The 19,703-nt window shown below is 38.6% G+C and overlaps 1 protein-coding gene across 1 annotated transcript; it reads right to left on the bottom strand.

Moving 5' to 3' along the window:
- Positions 1-4,761: 4,761 nt before the first annotated feature.
- Positions 4,762-8,170, bottom strand: LOC131148436 (uncharacterized). The gene is made up of 4 exons (XM_058098136.1): positions 7,945-8,170; positions 5,460-5,849; positions 5,293-5,345; positions 4,762-5,190 (listed from the first exon to the last, which is right to left on the bottom strand). The coding sequence occupies exons 1-4, from the start codon at positions 8,168-8,170 to the stop codon at positions 4,762-4,764; spliced, it is 1,098 nt and encodes a 365-aa protein (XP_057954119.1).
- Between the last annotated feature and the right edge of the window lie 11,533 nt (positions 8,171-19,703).

Genomic DNA, 19,703 nt, shown 5'->3' with positions numbered 1-19,703 from the left:
AAATACAAACGTCCATACTTAGAACATCACCAGTTCTTACAATCTCCCAAAGAGGGGGCTCCGAATAAGTCTATTACACAAATAAAATACTTACGTAATCAAAACTCAAAACAACTCCCCAGTCCCTCCAAGCAACTAGGACCAACGTCCAGAAGGACCTGAAAACAATGGTTGTATAATGGGGTGAGACACTTCTCAGTAAGGCGGAAGATATTACAATCAGTGTGTGACCATATTCTGTATTCAATTTAAAACCGATACATTAAATGAACATTTTCAATACTGAAATGCGAAAGATATATCAACATAAATCATATGAATTTCCCATAATAGCTTTTGAATCATGTATATGAGTGTTAGAACAACGACCAGCTTGGTATGATATAGTATGCCTATTTTACCCCGTGGCACGGGTTGTGCACTAATAACTCTAACAATGCCTTGTTCGTGCAGGCACTGTTAAGTATCTAATATATAGTCCGACTGCCCCCATCTGATTTATTATTTCATCGGTGGTTTCATTACTCTTGCTAGCCGACTATCTATGTGTACCCACACTGATTTACATGTGTAGTTGCATTGTACCCTTCTAGCTGAGGAATATTCATTGCCATTGGGGGTTATCTTTCAACCCCATAACTAAAGCTTTTTCAACTTCTAACTAGAGTATCTTTCAACTCCTATTATAGAAGTATCTTTCAACTCCTTTGGTGGCAAGTTGTGGTTCAATTCATCATATATACAATTTATAATAAAATAAACAACCTGTGCAATTTCAGTATTTTCGTAAACTCATACAATTGCATCGGGAATAAACCGGCACATATCCTCTCGGTTTAACCCCCTTTTTCGTATATTACTCGGTATTTAACCGGCACCTATTTTCCACAGTTTCAGATAGTATAATGGAACCTTAGTTCCTATAGTTCATAACTGTATATACCACTGCATTATAAGTCCATTTAACAGCATATATCACATTCGTTTCGTCAAAAACTGCTTTAAGGACTAATCGGTTCAAAAAGTCATTGAAATGAAAAATGAGGGTTCAAGCATCTCCTACTAGTAGTTTAAAGCAACTAGGTAAGTTTTTAAAATGTTTGGAGATCATAAGCAAAATCCCTAAATTTACCAAAACCGTAAAAATAATTAAACCGACACTTTTACCCAATAGAATTTTGCAAACGAACAATCATAACGTATATAATAGTATAGACCACAGTTTTACTGGTTTAATTTTCAAAATAAACTGATGTAAACAAATCCCCTTACCTTAAACCCGGAAATGAAGACATGAATGGTTTGGTCCAAAACAGTGACCTTGGATCCTCGAAACCTAAAAACCACAGAATATTACCTCACTGCAATCCCGACTACTATACAACTACCTAATCGAAATCGGAATCAGATCCTTACCTTGATTTTTTAGGAAAACCCAAAAATCTTCAAAACGACGATCTAATCCGTTATAGTTGTAGAGTTTCTCCTTCTGATCCACACAGGAACCTTCGATCATCGAAATGGGCGATGAACAGCGAAGGATCTTAGAGAGAGAGAGAGAGAGAGAGAGAGAGAGAGAGAGAGAGAGAGAGAGAGAGAGAGATAGAGTGAGAGAATTTATAGAATAAAACCTAACTTAGCCTTTAAGTAATCTAAATAAATATCTCCTCCAAGATATTTATATACAAATATCTCAAAATATCTCCTTTCAAAATATCTTTTCTAAAATATCTCCTCCAAAATATTACTTTATTTATTTATTTATTTATTATTCATTATTTATTTATTTATTATTTATTATTTATTATTATTATTTTTTCAGGGTCGGGTTACTACAATCTCCCTTCCTTATAAGAATTTCGTCCCCGAAATTCACCAATTGATACCAAGCATACTCTACCTTACGTTGGAGACCTACAAAAGAGTCGGCAGCCACCCTCAAAGCAGCTCCGGCCTGAATTCATTATCTTACCTCGCTTATAGCGGAGGAATACCGTGGTTACAATGTGATGCTTCGAAAGATTACACACACACAAAACTCTCTCGAAGACCATGCCACCTATACTACTATACATAACTACGTACCATCCGAAAATAACTGTGCGTACTTCTGGTGTATCTCTAACTCTAACTCCTATGAAGCTTCCTCCATTGCATGGTTACGCCATAATACATTCACTAGTTGTATTTCCCTAGTTCGTAATTGCTGAACTTTCCGATCTAATATCAGTAGTGGTACCTCTTTATATGATAAAGCCTCACTGATCTCTAGAGGTTCGTAACTCAGCATGTGCGAAGGATCCGACACATACTTCCTCAGCACCGAGAGGTGAAACACGTCATGAACTCTAGATAGTGCTGGAGGCAAAGCCACTCGATAAGCAACCGAACCTATCCTTTTCAGGACTTCAAAAGGCCTGATATATCGAGGACTTAACTTCTCCTTCTTTCCGAACCTCATCACCCCATTCATTGGAGCGATCTTAAGAAAAACCATATCCCCTACCTCAAATTTCTGCTCTCGATGACGAGTATCAGCATAACTCTTTTGCCGACTTTGAGCTGCCTTGATTCTTTCCCTAATCAACTCGACCTTTGCAGAGGCCTGATGAACCAGTTCCGGACCCAGTACCTCACCTACCTGATCCCAAAACAACGGAGATCGACACCGGCGACTATACAATGCCTCATAAGGTGCCATCTCTATGCTAGCCTGGTAACTGTTGTTATATGCAAATTCGACAAGTGGTAGATACCATATCCAACTATCACTAAAATCCAGTACACAAGCCCACAACATATCCACCAATGTATGAATAGTCCTCTCAGACTGTCCATCCGTATGCGGGTGGAAAGATGTACTGAACGTCAGTTGTAATCCCAAGGCATCTTGTAGACTCTTCCAGAAATGAGACGTAAAACGAGGATCTCGGTCTGAAATAATAGAAACAGGAACACCGTATAGTCGTACAATCTCCTGCACGTATAGCTCTGCTAGCCTATTCAGAGAATAGCTAACTTTGATTGGTATGAAATGTCCAGTCTTCGTCAGCCGATCTACTACAACCCATATAGCATTCTGCCCATGCACCACCGCAGGTAATCCCGTTACAAAATCCGTCAAAACGTGCTCCCACTTCCACTCGGGGATGACAAGTGGCTGAGGTGGTCCTGCTGGCCTTTGGTGCTCTACTTCGACCCGCTGACAAGTCAGACACTGCTCTACAAAATGGGCGATCTCTCTTTTTATGCAAGACCACCAGAAAGATTCCCTCAAATACCGGTACATCTTCATGCTACCAGGATGCATAGTGTAGAGCGAATGGTGTGCCTCCTCTAGAATGACCCGTTTAATCACAGCATCATTTGGTACACACGCTCTGTTGTGAAATCTAAATATCCCATCGCCCGAGATACTGAAATCTGGCTTCAACTCATTCTGAACTCCTTCCATAACCTTAACTAACTTCGGATCCTCTTTCTGCACCATACGAATCCTCTCTTGTAAGGTCGGCTGCACCACCAAGCTGGCAAGAACAGCTTGATGATTCCTTTTTACCACTTCCAAGTCCAACCTTTCCAAGTCCATACAAATCTGATGCTGAACTCCTACTGCTGAGACCGACGCATCAATAGACTTCCGACTCAGAGCATCAACCACCATATTAGCCTTTCCTGGGTGATAGCTAATAACACAGTCGTAGTCTTTTATCAACTCGAGCCACCTATGTTGTCTCATGTTCAGCTCTTTTTAGGTGAAAAAGTACTAAAACTTTTATGATTGGTAAAAATCTCGCACCTCTCACCATACAAATAATGCCTCTAGATTTTCAATGCAAACACTACCACTGCTAATTCCATATTATGCATCGGGTAGTTCTTCTCGTATTCTTTAAGTTGATGAGAAGCGTAAGTAATTACTCTGCCTTGTTGCATTAGAACACAGCCAAGACCCTTCTTAGAGGCATCACTGTATATAATGAATCTGTCATCCCCAAAAGGAATGGTCAAGACTGGAGTAGTAACCAGCCGCCTTTTCAGCTCCTGAAAACTCTGCTCGCAATCTTCAGTACAATCGTACTTCACGTTCTTTATCGTGAGTCGTGTCAAAGGACCTGCTAAACTGGAGAACCCTACTACAAAACGACGATAGTAGCCTGCAAGACCCAGGAAACTTCTAACATCTTGAACATTCTTCGGCCTCGCCCAATCCACTACTGCCTCTATCTTACTCAGGTCCATCGATACACCTTCCTTGGACACTACGTGACCAAGAAATGCAATATGCTCTAACTAGAACTCACATTTCTTCAGTTTGGCATATAATCTCTTATCCCCAAGCATTTGCAAAACCAATCTCAAATGAACTTCATGCTCTGCAGCGCTCCTAGAATACACTATCATGTCGTCAATAAATACCACGATGAACCGGTCTAAATATTCATGAAAGACCTTATTCATCAGGTCCATAAATGCTGCAAATGCATTAGTCAAACCAAAAGGCATAACCATAAATTCAAAATGGCCATACCAGGTTCGAAATGCAGTTTTCAAGATGTCCTCCGCTTTTACCTTCAACTGGTAATACCCAGATTGTAGGTCAATCTTGGAGAAAACCTGCATACCCTAAAGTTGGTCAAACAAATCATCGATCCTGGATAGCAGATATTTATTCTTTATTGTTACTTTATTCAGTTCTCGATAATCGATGCACATCCTGATCGACCCATCCTTCTTCTTCACAAATAACACCAGTGCTCCCTAGGGAGAAACACTAGGTCTAATGTACCGCTTGTCAAGCAGCTCTTGAAGTTGTTCCTTCAATTCTCTTAATTCAGTTGGAGCCATTCGATACGAAGCTTTCGATATCGGCGCTGTATCTGGAGCTAATTTTATGGCAAATTCCACATCATGGTCTGGAGGTAATCCTGGTAAGTCCTCTAGAAACATGTCAGGGAACTCGCACACTATAGCATTCATCTCTAATTCCCGTTCTTCTGCTGGTGTGTCTTTCAAAAATGTCAAATATCCTTGGCACCCTTTAAGGAGTAGTCTTCTAGCTTGCATAGCCAAAAGGATACGTGGTGTAGAACGTACACATGATCTAAGGAACTGAAATTCCTGCTTTCCTGGCAGTCTAAACAACACCTCTCTCCTGTGGCAATCAATACTAGCATAACTGGCAAACAACTAGTCCATTCCTAGGATAATATCAAAGTCATACATGTTGTATACCACAAGATTAACTGGTAGTATCCTCCCCTATATTTCAATCGAGAAGTCCCGAGCTACCTTGCTACACCCAACTATAGATCCAGATGGTGTAGCCACCACCAGTTCATAATCTAACAATTGCACTTCTAATCCACACAATTTAACAAAACCTCGGGAAATAAAAGAATGCGTTGCCCCGGAATCAAATAATACTACAACTTTATGAGAAAGCATGTAAATGATACCTGTGACTGCATCACCAGTGTTCTTTGCGTCACCAAGTGTCAGGGAATACACCCTAGCCTGGGCGGTACCCCCTTGCTGACCACTACGCTGTGCCTGAGTATTTCCCCTGTATGGCTGTTGCGAGGCTCCACTGTTTCCCTGCATACTACAGTCTCTTGCCTGGTGTCCTTGTTTACCACACCGCATACAAGCCCCCACATCCAACCAACACTGCCTCGGGTGTCTCCTACCACACAACGAGCAATGTTGGAAATGTACGGTGTTCTGAGACGTACCACCACTGTTCTTCTTCCAGTTACCCTGCCTCGTCCCAGACGAAGAACTAGGAGGCGCTGACCTCTTCTTCGGGACCTGAACCTCTGCATCCTCCAGTAGAATGTTGTGACAACCTGAATAAAATGGAATTTGACTAATTAAGAGGGAGAGAAATAGAAACAGAAGCAGAAGGAGGCCGCCGACTTCGTCGACAACATTGAACTTTGGGAGGAAAAATGGAAAAAAGGGATCAGCAAGACTTCGTCGACGAATACAGGGGATTCGTCGACGAAAGCTTAAGAGAATTTGTCGATGAACACAGGGGACTCGTCAACGAGAAAATACCGAGAGGGGTTTTTGAGCCAACTAAATTTTGTCGACGAGGAGTGGATTTCGTCAACAAAATTTGTGAAGGACTCATCGACGAAGGACGGGCTCGTCGAAGAAATTCCTTGTTCTATAAATATGGGAAATCCGGATTTAACTTCCTAATTAAGCTATTCTTCTCTCTCTCTCTCTCTCTCTCTCTCTCTCTCTCTCTCTTTATCTCTTTGATTTTGGCCCCGCCAGTTGCCGGATCAAAGATTTGAGGCTACCACGTTGCTCCTGGTAAAGTTCTCTATGAGTTTTCCGGAGAGGATCGTTGGGAAAACGAAGTTGGAAATCATCCCTATGTTGAGGTAAGACTTTTTAAGCCAAATTAGACTTTATGGTAGTTATAGAAATTGATGTACGCATGAAAATACTAATGTTTAATACTGAGAGTTTTGAGTTTCAGGGTATTGATCAGGAAATCATACGGGGGTTAGCCTAGGATATTTTGGGGGCTTCCTCAATAGCCAGGTAAGGGAATAAACTAAAACAGTTATTTTCCATGCAAGTTATTATTAATTATGAGCACATTTATTTTTGGAAAAACATATGCTATATTTTTTTATCATATATGAAATGTATGTTTGGAAAATACTGTTATTATGATTAAAATGTATATGTATGTATAAGATGCTATAAATGATGATTTTAGAATATGAGGTATGACTTTAAACGGCACATGTGTGTCATAGACATTATTTTATGTGAAGTGAATCATGATATGAATGATTTTACGAACAAAGCATATTTTCAGGTATTTTGAAAAGACGAGTTATGCTATATTGAGTTTGATGAATATATGATAAATGAGTTATTTTCAGAATGTAAATACCTGAAACGATTTTGGAGCGAGGCCATACTTATGTTATCGGCGTGAGGCCGTATTTATTATGTTTTTCGCGCGAGGCCGTATTTATGATTTCGGCACGAGACCGTATTTATTATGTTATCGGCGCAATGCTGTATTTACTATGATTTCGGCACGAGGCCATATTTACAAAATTATGTAATATATGTTATCAGAACCCGGATGTTAGTTTAGTTCAGTTCACGAGCTCGGTACCGTAGCTATATGTAGATCAGATATCTACGTTCAGATTAGTGCTAACCATCCCACAAGGGGATGGGAGATGGATAGTCGATATGGCTTTTAGTAAAGTGTGGACATCCACCTGGCAGTCCGGACCAGGGTGTGGCGGGCCCATTGTACTTACAGACATATTTGATTCGGCAGTGGTCGGCCAGCCATTGTCGGGTCCCGACTTTGGGCTGCACAACCCGTCATGGGGGTTAATACATGACATTGCTAGCTATTCATCCTAGTACTATTCAGCTATAGCAGATGTTTTATGTATGATATGACTTATTGGAAAATATGAAAGCATGTGAATATTCAATATGATATGATGAATTTTTATGAAAATATGAACTGCATTGTATATGTATAAATGCCTTAAATGTTCATGTTGCCACACAGCTGTATTTAGTTTATCTTCTCTTACTAAGAAGTGTCTCACCCCCAAACTTAATTAATTTTTTAAGAGCCCCTGAGAGACCGGTGGGTCAAGGCCGCTGTTGAGTTAGTGAGATTACCCTGTGAGGAGGGTAAAATTTTGTAATAGGATCAGAGTCATTTTGTGTTTGTTACTAGAGATATTTTGATGTATATGAGGATGTATAGAAGTACAGTTTTATAATGTTATAGAAAGTTCTGGTATTATGCTTTATGGATGAATGTTTGGATTTTATGTTTACTGCTGCGTAGATTTCTACTGTGTTTGACAGATGTCCCCGTTACTTATGGGTTCGGGTTGACCATTTTTATTTATTATGTTATATTTTATTGAGGGTCGTTACAACTGTCCTCTGCCACAGTGGCTTTATCAACCAGTGTAGCAAAGTCTTGCAAATGCAAAATCGCCATCTGCTTACGTATCTCGCTCCTCAGACTCCTCTGAAACTTCCAGGCTTTCTTTGCTTCATCGGGAATCATGAATGGAGCAAATCGAGACAGCTCTTGGAATTTAGCAGCGTACTGCTGCACTGTCAGCGATCCTTGCGTCAGATTCATGAATTCCTCCATTTTCGCGTTTCTAATTGTGGCCGAAAAATAACGTTCAAAGAAGAGCTCTTTGAATCGGGCCCACGTCAATGCTATTGGTATCGGTCGGTGCTCTTCCATCTGCTTTACAGACACCCACTATCTTTCAGCCTCCCCTACTAACTTGAACGTGGCGAAGGTGACTTTCTGCCTTTCAGTGCAGCTTAACACATCTAAGATCTTCTCGATCTCCTAGATCCAATTCTTAGCACGAACTGGATTTGTAGTGCCCATAAAAGCTAAGGGCTTCAATATGGTGAACTGCTCAATGGAGCAACCCATCTCAGTCGTAGGATGATCCTACCCCCTATTCGCCCGCACTACCTCAACCATAAGCTGCTGTGCGAAGTCACACAACACACTAGTAGAGTCATTACCAGCCTCAGGGCCGGCACCCTCACCACTACTACCACCCACGTTGGCCGTGATATCCCTGGATTCCATCCTAAAAATAATTACGATAACCCATTAAAAAGGTAATAACCTACCCATCAACTACTACTATCACAATATAAGGTCAATTCTCCAAGTTCACATTCTTAACATTGACATACTTCATAAATTTAACATCTTCATTCTAACTCGAATTTCACCCTTCTACTAGGAAACAAAATCATCAATGGAATGCCGTGATTTTCTAAACCTTTCAACTGATCTAGAAAAATACAGAAGTCTATCAATAAATTTTCGTCTCCAGATACACAAATCAAAATCCAAGGTCTTATCTTTGTCCTATACTCTGGTATATTCTAGACTATCACAACTAGCAACTTCTTAGTTTAGCACATATCCCTAACTAGGCAGCATGAATCAAATCATACTTCCGACTAGCTACAGGCTCTAATACCAACTGTAACGACCCGGCCCTTTACACGGACCCAGGCGGCTATCGAATATACGGAATACCTGTATCTGATAAACATGCATGAACAACCCGCCCTAAACAAAGACAAATGGGTGTAACACATACATAACTGGGATATAAATGTTGCGGAAAAACATAAACATCCATCGGGATTTCCTATTAGACATATACTAGAATTTACTAGTTGTAATGTCAAATACAAACGTCCATACTTAAAACATCACCAGTTCTTACAATCTCCCAAAAAGGGGGCTCCGAATAAGTCTATTACACAAATAAAATACTTACGTAATCAAAACTCAAAACAACTCCCCAGTCTCTCCAAGCAACTAGGACCAACGTCCAGAAGGACCTGAAAACAATGGTTGTATAATGGGGTGAGACACTTTTCAGTAAGGCGGAAGATATTACAATCAGTGTGTGACCATATTCTGTATTCAATTTAAAACCGATACATTAAATGAACATTTTCAATACTGAAATGCGAAAGATATATCAACATAAATCACATGAATTTCCCATAGTAGCTTTTAAATCATGTATATTAGTGTTAGAACAACGACTAGCTTAGTATGATATAGTATGCCTATTTTACCCCGTAGCACGGGTTGTGCACTGATAACTCTAACAATGCCTTGTTCGTACAGGCACTGTTAAGTATCTAATATATAGTCCGACTGCCCCCATCTGGTTTATTATTTCACCGATGGTTTCATTACTCCTACTAGCCGACTATCTATGTGTACCCACACTGATTTATATGTGTGGTTGCATTGTACCCTTCTAGCTGAGGAATATTCCCTGCCATTGGGGGTTATTTTTCAACCCCATAACTAAAGTTTTTTCAACTTCTAACTGGAGTATCTTTCAACTCCTATTATAGAAATATCTTTCAACTCCTTTGGTGGCAAGCTGTGGTTCCATTCATCATATATACAATTTATAATAAAACAAATAACCTGTGCAATTTCAGTATTTTCGCAAACTCATAAAATTGCATCGGGAATAAACCGGCACATATCATCTCGGTTTAACCCCTTTTTCGTATATAGCTTGGTATTTAATCGACACCTATTTTCCACAATTTCAGATAGTATAATGGAACCTTAGTTCCTATAGTTCATAACTATATATACCACTGCATTAGGGGTGAGCATAATTTGGTGAAAACCGAATTAACCGGCCAAATTGGCCGGTTTGGTTCGGGTAAAAATTCTAGTTCGGTTGGTCTGGTTATAATTCTACAAAATTTAGGTTAATCGGTTTCAGTTCGGTTAAGGGTAAAAAAAATTTCGGTTAATCGATTAACCGAATTACTAATTAATTAGATTTTAAATATAATTTATGAATAAATTTTGCTTATGCAAGTGCATTAAGGAGTTTAATTAACCTATTTGGATTCTTTGTTCTATGGTAAAATATTATTTTCATTAATAAAATTAATAAATAAGGTATTTAATTAAGTTGGATTTGGTTTTAAAAAAAAATTTATAATTGTATTATGTTTATAGCAATTAATTTTAAATGATTTCGGTTAAAATCGGTTAACTGAATTACCTGAACGGGCAATTCGGTCAGGGTTGGTTCGGTGTCCTTCGTCAATTCGGTCGGTTCGGTTAATGGTATTATTTAACCGAATTTTTCGGTTAGTTCGGTTAATTACCCGAATTTAATCGAACCGACCGTTTGCTCACCCCTACATTGCATTATAAGTCCATTTAATAGCATATATCACCTTCGTTTCGTCAAAAACTGCTTTAAGGACTAATCGGTTCAAAAAGTCATTTAAATGAAAAATGAGGGTTTAAGCATCTCCTACTAGTAGTATAAAGCAACTAGGTAAGTTTTTAAAACGTTTGGAGATCATAAGCAAAATCCCTAAATTTACCAAAACCATAAAAATAATTAAACCGACACTTTTACCCAGTAGAATTTTGCAAACGAACAATCATAACGTACATAATAGTACAGACCACAGTTTTACCGGTTTAATTTTCAAAATAAACTGATGTAAACAAATCCCCTTACCTTAAACCCGAAAATGAAGACACGAATGGTTTGGTCCAAAACAACGACCTTGGATCCTCGAAAACTAAAAACCACAGAATATTACCTCATTGCAATCCCGACTACTATACAACTACCTAATCGAAATCGGAATCAGATCCTTACCTTGATTTTTTGGGAAAACCCAAAAATCTTCAAAACGACGATCTGATCCGCTATAGTTGTAGAGTTTCTCCTTCTGATCCGCTATAGTTGTAGAGAATTTATAGAATAAAACCTAACTTAGCCTTTAAGTAATCTAAATAAACTTCTCCTCCAAGATATTCATATACAAATATTTCAAAATATCTCCTTTCAAAATATCTTCTCCAAAATATCTCTTTATTTATTTATTTATTATTCATTATTTATTTATTTATTATTTATTATTATTATTATTATTTTTGGGGTCGGGTTACTACAATCTCCCCTCCTTTTTTCGAGGAAACTTCCTCTTGGTCTTTCTCAATGAATTTGTACCAAGCATCAATGTCTAACCAGAGGTAATTGAAATCAACGGCCTTGGGCGAAACTTGGTCTTCTGTTGAATCAGAGTCGTCCGATTCTAATTGAGCAATCATCTTGAGTAATTTTTCTTTTGTAAAGGATTTTGACTTCCTTGATGATACTGTTGACATAGTATCATCTTCTTCGTAAACTTTCTTCTTCTTGTCTTTTGATAATGGAGCTTTAGGAGTAAAAGACTGAGCTAACCAGGCCCTTACTTTTCCTTCTGGCATGGTGAATTTGTCCCACCATCTGACTTTGAAAATTCTTTGTAGGATTCTGAAGTAAAGATATGAGCTTTATCCTGGAGGAATTATAATATAATCCCTGCAAGAGATCCATGTAATCATGAAAATTGAGCAGAAAAACAAAAGACTTGAAGAATCTTTTGAATAACCGGATGGGTATTTACAATTCTTTTGAAATAATTCAAAATCCTTTTGGATGGCTTCTGGGAATATTTCAGAATCTGGTCCAAAGAATTTGAACCAGGTAAAAAACCAACAAGGAAAAGTTTTGATAATTTTTTGATCAAAATGAATAAACTAGGAATGAGTAAAATTAATAAACTAGGAATGAGTAAAATTTCTTACATACATGGTGTAAAATCGTGCTCTCATGTAATCTTGGTAATCATACTTTTGAGGAACAAAACCTCCTTTAAAACTCTTTGGGACTCGAGGATGATGTCCCCATTCTGAAGGAGAAATGACTTTCAAAATCTTGATCTTTGAAAAATTTATTTTCGAAGCGTCTTGAATATCATAGGTGTGATCAATGATAATAGAATTGGATTCAATTAAAATTAATTCATAAAAAATTCTTTCTTTCAAGGTGTCTGGAGTGTCAAAATGACAACCTTGAACGAATTTTTTTTTGATAACTTCGAAGGGGGTAGGTGCTTCCCATTCAGGCTCAATAGGAAACAAATCTTCAAATGAATTTTTGATAAAATAACCTTTTGAAAAATTATGAGAAAGTGACCGTTGTGGTGACGGAGCTTATCCTTCCATAATTTCTCTGAAAGATGGTGCTTGAATAAGAGGTGGTCTTATGAGGGGTGAGTATCTGTTGAAGGTTGGAATAACTTCTGAGGGTTTGGTGGCTTTTGAGGAGGTGGCTTCTTTTGAGTAATAATCGGTGGCTTTCTGTCGTCTAGCCATTTTTACCCCGAAGAAAATCTCTTGTTAAGAAATCTGGTATTGAGTTTGAAGATCCTTTAATAAATTCGATTTCAAAATCAAAAATAGAAAGAATTGCCTGCCATCTGGCAAAAATCTGTTTTGAAACTAAATTTTTAACATCTTTCTCTAAAATGTCTTTTGCACTTTTGCAGTCAATTCTTAATAAAAATTCTTTGTTAAATAAATCATCTTGAAATTTTTGTATGCATAAAACAATGGATAAAATTTCTTTTTTAACTGTTGAATAATTGGTCTGTGGTCCTGACCAGGCACCAGAATGAAACCTAACCAAGGTTTCTTTTGACACAATTCTTTGCTTAAGGATACCTCCAAATCCAACATTAGAGGCGTCCGTTTCTACTATCATAAAGGCTTTTGGATCAAGTAAACTAAGGCAAGGTAGGCTTTTGACTAAATTTTTGACTTTGATAACTATTTGAGTATGTTCTTCGGTCCACAGGGGTGGATTCTTTTTTAATCTTTTAAATAAAGGTTTTAATATAATTCTAATATTTGGAATAAAATTTGCCACATAGTTTAAACATCCTAAAAATCTTTGTAATTGATTTTTATCTTTGATTTCATTTGGGAATTTATTTGCAAATTCTAATGTCCTTTGGATTTGAGTAATGGTATTTTGATAAATGTTATGACCAATAATTCTAATGTGAACTTGGAATAGCTTGATTTTTGGCTGTGAATCAACCAATTCATTTTTTTTAATAACTTCATAAAATATATTCAAATGTTTAAAATGTTGTTGTAACGACCCAGAAAATATTGATATTCAAATATTAAAGAGAGAGAAAAATAGATACAGAAATAGAAGGAGGTCGTAGACTTCATCGATGACATTGCATTTTGGAGATAATATTAACAAAAAATAATTTTAGAAAGTTGCCAAGCTTCGTCGACGAACACAGGGTCTCGTCGAAGAAGGTTTTCAGAATTTCGTCGACGAACACAGGACTTCGTTGACGAGAAAATACCGAGAGGGGTTCTAAGGCAGCCTGAATTTCGTCAACGAATACAGGGCCTCGTCGACGAAATTTGTGAAGGACTCGTCGACGAACACAGGGTCTCATTAACGAAATCCCCTGTTTATATATATATACGGAATCCGGGGAAAATTTTCATTTTTACGAAATCTCTCTCTCTCCCTACGACTTTCTCTCCCTTCTCTCTTCGTTTTCGGCCCCACTAGTCGCCGGATCGACGATCCGAGACTACCACGACGCTCTTGGTGGAATTCCCTACAAGTTTGCCGGAGCGGATCGTCGAGAAAACGAAGTTGGATTTCATCCCAAATTCTAGGTAAGGTCTTTTATTGAGTTTTTGGCTTTATGGTAATTATAAGAAATGACGTGGGCGGAAAAATAATAATATTTTGTTCTGAGATATTGTGGTTTTAGGAGGTTGATCTAGGAATCCTGCAGGTATAGAGCCAGATTTTTATAGGGGCTTTTCAAAGTTGAGGTAAGGGAAATATGCTATGCTAGGAGTTTTAATAGAGTTAATAGAGATTTCATAAGCATATTTTATGTCAGTCTATTATACAGTTTTTATAGAAAATGAGCATAAATGTTTGTGTGGCCTAAGTAGACTTTCATGTGAAGAATGAATTTATAAAGTTATTATGAAACATCATACTATACTACATACAAAGATATAGATAGTATATACATTTGATATGGTTTTCTAGCATATGAGATTATACAGAGATAGATTTATATTCGCAGAGAAACGTACATGCATATACATTTTTTATCTAAATAGTTCAGGAAACATATATATATACAGATACATGTATACAGTATTATTCAGATCAGTATTTATACCACAGCTTTATACAGAATTTGTTATGTCATGTTTCCTATTACCGTAACATACAGACAGAAATACAGAGGTAGCATCAAGATGCTACAGATGCAGTATACAGTTTTATAGTATATATATATATATATAGAGTACATAAAGACAGCGTTACGGTAATTTTGGAAACATGATGAAAACAGTAAAAGAGTGTGTATGTATATATGTATATAGTATCAGATCCCTGAGGAAAGATACACAGATAGATACAGATTACAGAGCACGGTACCGTTGCTAGATACAGATAGAGTGCAACCACATATCTCAGATAGTATGTGGGTACCGTCAGCCGTGCTCGGAGAGTAAGCAGCTCCCCAGTACATTGGGTTGAGGGGGCCGGTTTGACGAGATAGTAGCCAATCCCGAGCTTAGGAGAGGATGCAGTTTGGCCGGGCTAAGGTAGTGTAGAGTATGATGACTTATCTAGAGGGCCAACCAGATAGAGTCCTGCCTACGGGCCGCATAACCCTGTCATGAGGGGTCAAATCATGACGTACAGAGTCCCAGGGATAAAAGCACAGTTATATATATATGATTACAGTTTTACAGTATAGTATGATATTACCAATATGAAAAGTAGAAAAACAGATGATACAATGTGTTTTAAATTATGAAATAAAGTATGTTTTACAGATGATTTATTACATTACAGTTCAGTTATTATTTTAAAAGTATCCTTAACTTAGTTGCCACATACTAGTAATAGCATATTTCCACTTACTGAGCGTCGACTCATCCCTTTATTTTAACATTTTTCAGGTGAGCCAGATAAGCGAGCAGATCAGGCTCGCAGATAGAGAGAGTGTTTGGTCACCGTGGTTATAGGGTGAGTTTTTGGCAGAGTTGTGTATGTTTTGGGATAGATGATACTGGAGTGGCATTTTTGTATGGGTTGTATATTCTAGAATCTGGTATTGTATAGTTTATGTATAAATGGTTTTATGATTTGTGTTTTCGCTGCGTAGGAATGTTTGTTGTATATAGATATAAAAAAAATGATGAAAAATGATAAGAAATTTGAGGTCGTTACAATTTGGTATCAGAGCCTAGGTTGCTAGGTTCTGTAGATACTAGAGTGCAGCAAAAAACAATACCAGAATATAGGGAAAAGATTTGAGGTTTTATTCTGTGATCTGAATACAGGATTTCGTGATTGTTTCTGTGTTTTTCTTGGGGTGACGATTTCTGGAAAACCATAGTAAACTGTCGACGAGTCATGTGTTTAGGTTGTAGGAGCGGATTTTGGGATTAGAAACATGAGGGATAGTTAACAAAGGTTTTGGAGTTTTAGTTGAATAAGTTAAGTCTATAGGAAGATAGAATTTTGAAACGGTATTCTATGTGTTTGCAGGATGGACCCAGGGGACAACAGTGCTCACGCCAGTGGGAATGATGGAGCGGGTCCTTCTGGCGCAATTGGTGGGGATTCAGATGCTGTGCTTGCAGTGTAGCCCAACAAGTTATGGCTGAGATAGCGTGGAGCTCTAGAGAGCAGGGAGGTCCATCCTCAGCTCAGGGGTGTACCATAGAGAAATTTATGAAGATGAATCCGCCAGCTTTCTCTGGAGCGACTGATCCTGCAGTTGTAGAGAACTGGGTGTAGGAGATCGAGAAGATCCTGACAGTACTTCACTGCACTGACGAGCAGAGAGTTATGTACGCTACATATAGACTGGCAGAGGAGGCTGAGAGGTGGTGGACAGCCACCAGATTGTTGGAGGAGCAGAGGGCTATACCAGTGCAGATGACCTGTGCCCGATTCAGAGACATGTTCTTTGATAGATATTATCCTGCTTCGGTCAAAAAGGCTCGAGTACAGGAGTTTCTGAGTCTGTCCCAGGGGTCATTGACTGTCCCACAGTATGCGGTGAGATTTATTGAGCTCTCTCGCTTCTGCCCTTATATTGTTCCCAGATGAAGCAAAGAAGGTTAGAATGTTTGAGAGAAATTTGAGGAGGGATGTTTACAGGCAGGTGGTGGTACTAAGGATCTAGGATTTCTCAGAGTTGGTTGACAGGGCCACTATCGCGGAGGAGAGTTTATCTGGAGAGACGGAGGCACAAAGTTAGAAGAAGAGGGCTGCGCCCTCGAGTTATCAGGCGGGTCCCAGCCGAGGTCCTTGGAGAGGAGGTAGATCTAGTGGAGGACAGAGACATATGGTAGAGCACAGGGGATCCCAGAGCAGTTAGCCTCCCGCCACTTGTGCCAGGTGTGGCCGAAGACACTCGGGTGAATGTCGATTTGGGGAGAATGTTTGCTATCGCTGTGGGAGACCCAGTCACGTGGCACGAGCATGTCAGATGCCTTCGGGTTATGCACAGGCTCCTAGACCATTTCAGGGTGGATATCAGGCGCCCCGCGGTGGTCAGCAGAGGAACACTGTGCTGGTGAGAGTTTATGCGTTAACACCAGGAGACGCTGAGACGACTGGGGACGTTGTCATAGGTACTCTTACTGCTTTACCATATAGCATGATTGTTTTGTTTGATGCAGGGGCCACGCACTATTTTATATCGGTGGGGTATGTGAAAATTACTAGAATAGAGACACAACCATTAGATATAGAATTGTCAGTGGGCACGCCGATGGGATCTGTGATTAGATGCAGAGGGTACTTCGGAATTTTCTAGTAAGTATTCAAGAGAGAGTGTTGTTAGCCGATCTTGTGGTCCTATAAATACAGGGGTTTGATGTGATATTGGGCATGGATTGGTTAGCCATTTATCACGCTAGCATAGATTGCCATCAGAAAGAAGTAATTTTCAGACCCCCGGGTGAACCAGAATTTAGATTTGCGGGTTCACGTGTACGTGCCTCGCCACAGCTGGTGTCGGCTATTCAGGTGAGGAGACTATTACAGGATGGTTGCCAGGGGTATGTTGCATACATAAAAGAGTTTCCAAAAGAAGAGTTGAGACAAGATGACATACCAGTAGTGAGGGAATTCCCAGATGTATTCCAAGAAGAATTGCCTGGTTTGCCGTAGACCGTGAGATTGAGTTTACTATAGATTTGTTGCCGCGGTCCACACCAGTATCTAAAGCACCGTATCGTATGGCCCCAGTCGAGTTAAAAGAATTGAAATACCAACTACAGGAGTTACTAGATAAGGGTTTCATCAGGCTTAGCGTGTCGCCTTGGGGTGCGCTAGTATTGTTCGTGAAAAAGAAAGATGGAACCATGAGGTTATGCATCGATTATAGGGAGATAAACAAATTGACAGTCAAGAATAAATATCCTCTCCCTAGGATCGATGATTTATTTGATCAGCTCCAGGGGACCTAGGTTTATTCTAAGATTGATCTGCGGTCCGGCTACCATCAGGTGAAAGTCAAGGCAGAGGACATTTTGAAGACTGCTTTTTGTACCCGATATGGGCATTACGAGTTCTTAGTGATGCCATTTGGGTTAACTAATGCACCAGCGGTTTTTATGGATTTGATGAATCGGGTATTCCACCAGTATTTGGACCAGTTTGTGGTTGTGTTTATTGACGATATACTGGTCTACTCGAGGAGTTCTGAGGAGCACGAGCATCATTTGAGGCTGGTGTTGCAGGTATTTAGGGAAAAGAAATTATATGCAAAGTTTAAGAAATGCGAGTTCTGGTTAAGGCAGGTTACTTTTCTCGGCCATGTGATCTCAGAAGCAGGAGTATCAGTTGATCCGAGCAAGATAGAGGTAGTGGCGAATTGGGGGAGGCCGGGAAATGTTCAGGAAGTTAGGAGTTTTCTGGGGTTGGCAGGTTATTACCAACACTTTGTGGAGGGTTTTTCCAGGCTATCAGGTCCATTGACACGACTTACGAGGAAAAATGTAAAATTTGAATGGACTGATGACTGTGAGCAGAGTTTCCAAGAGTTAAAGCAACGATTAGTTTCAGCTCCAGAACTGGCTATTCCATTAGGGGAGGATAGTTATGTGATATACAGTAATGCTTCTTTGAAGGGTCTTGGGTGCGTGTTGATGCAGCATAGCAGGGTTATTGCATATGCGTCTAAGCAGCTTAAAGAATATGAGAAGAATTATCATATCCATGATTTAGAGCTTGCTGCAGTGGTGTATGCTCTTAAAATTTGGAGACATTATTTATATGGAGGAAAGTGCGAGATTTTCCGCTGCGTAGGAATGTTTATTGTATATAGATATAAAAAAAAATGATGAAAAATGATAAGAAATTTGAGGTCGTTACAGTTGTTCTAAGGATTCTGATTATACAAGCACATTGTCAATGTATACAATGATAAATTTTGTATAAGGATTAAAAATTTCATTCATAATGTTTTGAAATTCTGATGGAGCATTCTTTAAACCAAGGGCATTACATTCCATTCGTAATGTCCAAATGGCACCGTAAAAGCTGTCTTGTATTTGTCTTCTTCAGCTATTTGTATTTGCCAAAATTTTAATTTCATATCAAATTTTGAGTAAATTATTGCAATACATAACCTATTGAGTAAGTCTTTTTTATTAGGTATGGGATACCTAATCCATTGCAATACTTTATTAAGGGGGTTGTAGTTTATGACAAGGCGAGGGGCTCCTCGTTCAATTTCAGCTTGGTTTTGTACGTAAAATGCTGAGCAACTCCATGGGGATTTACTTTTTCTTATTAATTGTTTGTCCAATAAATCTTTGATTTCTTTCTTGCAATATTCTAATAATTCATGGTTCATTTGTATTGGTCTTGCTTTTGTAGGTATTTTGTCTTCAGTAAAATATTTTACATATGGTAGTCGTACCATATGCTTTTTTCTTGACCTAAAAGCATTTGGTAAATTTAAACCCTAATCTGTTCAATTTTAATTTTGACTTCAGGAGTTTGAATTCTTTCTTCAATCTTTTTATGATAAATTTCTTTTGATAAATGTTTAATATGTTTTCTCTTTTGTTTAATTAAATTTAATGCTAAATCTTTTAAAGTATTAACTTCCTTTTCTTGCATTTTTTCTAAAAATTCAAACGTAATTTCTTGACCTCCTATTTCTGTATGAATTCCTTTTTCATCAACTTATTAATAAACCCTCATTCCGTGGTTACA

The sequence above is a fragment of the Malania oleifera genome, chromosome 2 (assembly GCF_029873635.1).
Source record: "Malania oleifera isolate guangnan ecotype guangnan chromosome 2, ASM2987363v1, whole genome shotgun sequence".
NCBI classification, from domain to species: Eukaryota; Viridiplantae; Streptophyta; class Magnoliopsida; order Santalales; family Ximeniaceae; genus Malania; species Malania oleifera.
The sequence above is the reverse complement of the archived record's forward strand: the minus strand, read 5'-3'. Positions and strand labels throughout refer to the sequence as shown.